Here is a 3,063-nt window from a genome sequence, read left to right as displayed (position 1 = left end):
CCCAGGGGGATAGCTTGAGGCTCCGTCTCAAAAAAAAAAAAAAAAAATTTTATTTTTTGTAGAGACAGAGTCTCACTTTATCGCCCTCGGTAGAGTGCTGTGGCATCACACAGCTCACAGCAACCTCCAACTCCCGGACTTAGGCGATTCTCTTGCCTCAGCCTCCTGAGTAGCTGGTACTACAGGTGCCTGCCACAACGCCCGGCTATATTTTTGTTGCAATTTAGCCGGGGCCGGGTTTGAACCCACCACCTTCGGTATATGGGGCCAGTGCCCTACCCACTGAGCCACAGGCGCCACCCCAAGTGTGTGTGTATTTTTTAACAGGGTCTCACTATATTGCCCCAGGTGGGTCTCCAACTCCTGGCCCAAACCAAACATTCCTCCTCAGGCTCTCAAATACCTGGTACTAAAGACTGGAGCCACCACACTCAGAAACGAAGAAATCTAACCAGTAACTTTTAATGTTCTTGATGTATATAGTTAATGGAAAAAGGAAGTTCACTCTCAGCAAACAAGCACACAATTCAAAGTGGAATTTCTCCAGGAAGTGTCATTTTAGTGAGGAGTTCAGAAACAGTTAATTTCAAAGCAGCATAATACCTGATACTGTAGTGCACAGGGAAAGACACATTTGGAGCTGTTTTAGGTGCCTGGATCCTCACCACCTGCATTTAACTCCTTGCTCTCCCTTTCTGTGTAGTATCTGAGCAATCTATACATACTCACCTCCCTCCCCCAGGCCTTTGTTTTGTCATCTGCAAAATGGAGTCCATAAATAATGAGTACTGTTTTTTGTTTTTTGAGACAATCTCACTTTGTCACCCTTGATAGAGCCAGGGTGTCATAGTTCACAGTAACCTCAAACTCTTGGGTTCAAGTGATCCTCTTCCCTCACCCTCCAAAGCAGCTGGGACTTGCTCTTGCTCAGGCTGGTATACAACTCCTGACCTCAGGCAATCCACCGGCCCTGGGATTACAGGTCTAAGCCACCGTGCCTGGCCCTCAATGGCTTCCATTTATTGAGCATTCACTCTGGGCACTGCACCAAGAACTTTCCTTGTATTGTCTTAATACCTGAACAACTCAGGATTGTTAAGGGATTAATGAGATCACTCTGGATGGTGTCTAGTAAGAACTTTAATAAACATATATGGTTTTTATTATTATTGGCTTAAGAGAGAAGAGAGTGACATTATCAATCATTTTCTAGCTAAGCTTTTAAGTAGGAGTACTGAGAAAAGAAAGGTGTTCTGGATAAGAGGGTGTAGGGAGAAGGCATTCACCCATTCACCCAGCCTTGGTATGACAGGGTGTGGCGCGTGACCGCAGATCAAGTCTGAAGTCCGGCCCTGCTTTCTAGCTAGGTAGCTGGCCTTCAGCAAGTCACTCAACACACGTAACTCAGTTCCTGGATCTGGAAGTGCGTGTTTAAATCCATTTCACCAAGTTTGATCCAAGAGGTTCACTCGGTAGGTAATAAATGTCCGTTTCCCTTGGGCCGGTGCGCTTCAGGCAGTCCGACGTGGGGCGGGAGTAGGCGACAGTAATAAATAATAACACAGACAACACATACAGGGCCTCCTACGTGCACCAAACATCGCCCTAATCCTGCGCCGCACAACCACCTTAAGCAGGTCTTAATGTACCTCTTTTCTGATGAGAAAACTAAGGCGCAGAGAGGCAAAGTAACTTTGGAAGCGCTTATCACGTTCCTAACCGCAGGTTGCTGCCCCACCCTCCGCCAGCAAAACCTCTCAGGGCTCAGAACTCCCGGGGGCGGAATCAGTGCAGGAAGTCCCGCCCCGCCCCGCCCCGCCCCGCCCCGCCCGGCCTCCAGGCTTCCGCTTCCGCTCTTACTTGTCCTGTCGGCTCTGGCGTGGTTGTCCGCGCAGGATGGCTGCTGCGGGAGACTGTGGCGGGCCTGATAGCTACCGCTCCCCACTCGCCTCCCGCTACGCCAGCCCGGAGATGTGCTTCGTGTTTAGCGACAGGTACAAATTCCGGACCTGGCGGCAGCTCTGGCTGTGGCTGGCGGAGGCTGAGCAGGTAACGGGCCCCAGGCGGAGGGGCCGGGCCGGGCCGGGCCGGGCAGTACAGGCTGGCCCGCCCCAGCACGTGCCGGGCTTCACGCCAGGCGGGGTTTAGCCGGCTATTTTCGGCTGGGTGTTCCCTGACCTGAGGAGTTTCGGCCCCAGGAAAGCAAGGGCAGAAAGCCCGAGAGCCGACACCTGTTGCCTCACGTGTCTTTAGTCCCAGAGCGTTAGAGACACGAAGGAGGCTGCGAAAAAGTAGTCTGCAGCGTCCGGGCATTCGTCCCGGCCATTCCTGCCTGAGTATGCTGCTAACCACAAATAATGAGCGCTTGATTGCGTGACGTTGTACTGGTTTCTTTACACATTTTTTCTCGTTTAATCCATAAAGGCCTTCCAAGCTTGGTGAGGGCGTTGTTTGCCTTGAGCCACCCAGGTATTAAGAGCAGAGCCTGGGCTGAGAGCTGGCCACTTTTTCTTCCACGGTGCCTGTGAGTTAGTGACAGGCCTGGAATGCGTGTTTTCAGGCCCGCTGTTTCCTCTTCACTTGGCTGCATTTTGCCCCTGAGGAGGGAGAATCCGGGTAGGGGTTTATGATTTCTCTGCTAAGGACTACATAATAGCTACTTAGTCCAACGGTTTCAGAAATAACTTGAGAGGGGTCTTCCCAGACGACTGAAAGAAATGTTTCTTGACAAATTTCAGAGGAAAGCTCCACAGCAACCAAACTGGCAGTGTCTTCAAAATGGCATAGTGAAAACAAAACGATCTGATGCCCAGGACCATGGTACTAGGAAACTTCTCAAACGGGAAACTTAGATCCTAGATACCCTGCCCAACCCCATCATTGCTCCAGAAAAATTGAGTGGTATGGTAACAGTTACATACTGCTTTCTAAGACCCAGGCACTGTTTTAAGACTTAACATAGGCTCGGCACCTGTGGCTCAAGCGGCTAAGGCGCCAGCCACATACACCCAAGGTGGTGGGTTCAAATCCCCAGCCCGGGCCGCCAAACAACAATGATGGCTG

At 51.0% G+C, this 3,063-nt stretch overlaps 1 protein-coding gene across 2 annotated transcripts in view; it reads left to right on the top strand.

The window, feature by feature from the left end:
• Window positions 1-1,838: 1,838 nt before the first annotated feature.
• Window positions 1,839-3,063, top strand: part of ADSL (adenylosuccinate lyase) — a 19,291-nt gene continuing 18,066 nt past the window's right edge. Inside the window, exon 1 of one of the 2 annotated variants that reach the window (XM_023509412.1) lies at window positions 1,839-1,994. Coding sequence is in view for 1 of the 2 variants with exons in the window: in XM_003783175.3 (XP_003783223.1) it covers window positions 1,897-2,049 (153 nt within the window). In the remaining variant the exon portion in view is untranslated. Of the gene's footprint in view, window positions 2,050-3,063 lie in introns of both variants that reach the window. The other variant, XM_003783175.3, reaches the window with a different exon arrangement.

Source organism: Otolemur garnettii, unplaced genomic scaffold, assembly GCF_000181295.1.
Source record: "Otolemur garnettii isolate 467f Iridium unplaced genomic scaffold, OtoGar3 scaffold00007, whole genome shotgun sequence".
NCBI classification, from domain to species: domain Eukaryota; kingdom Metazoa; phylum Chordata; class Mammalia; order Primates; family Galagidae; genus Otolemur; species Otolemur garnettii.
Note: the sequence above shows the minus strand (reverse complement) of the source record. Positions and strands in the feature narration are given on the sequence as shown.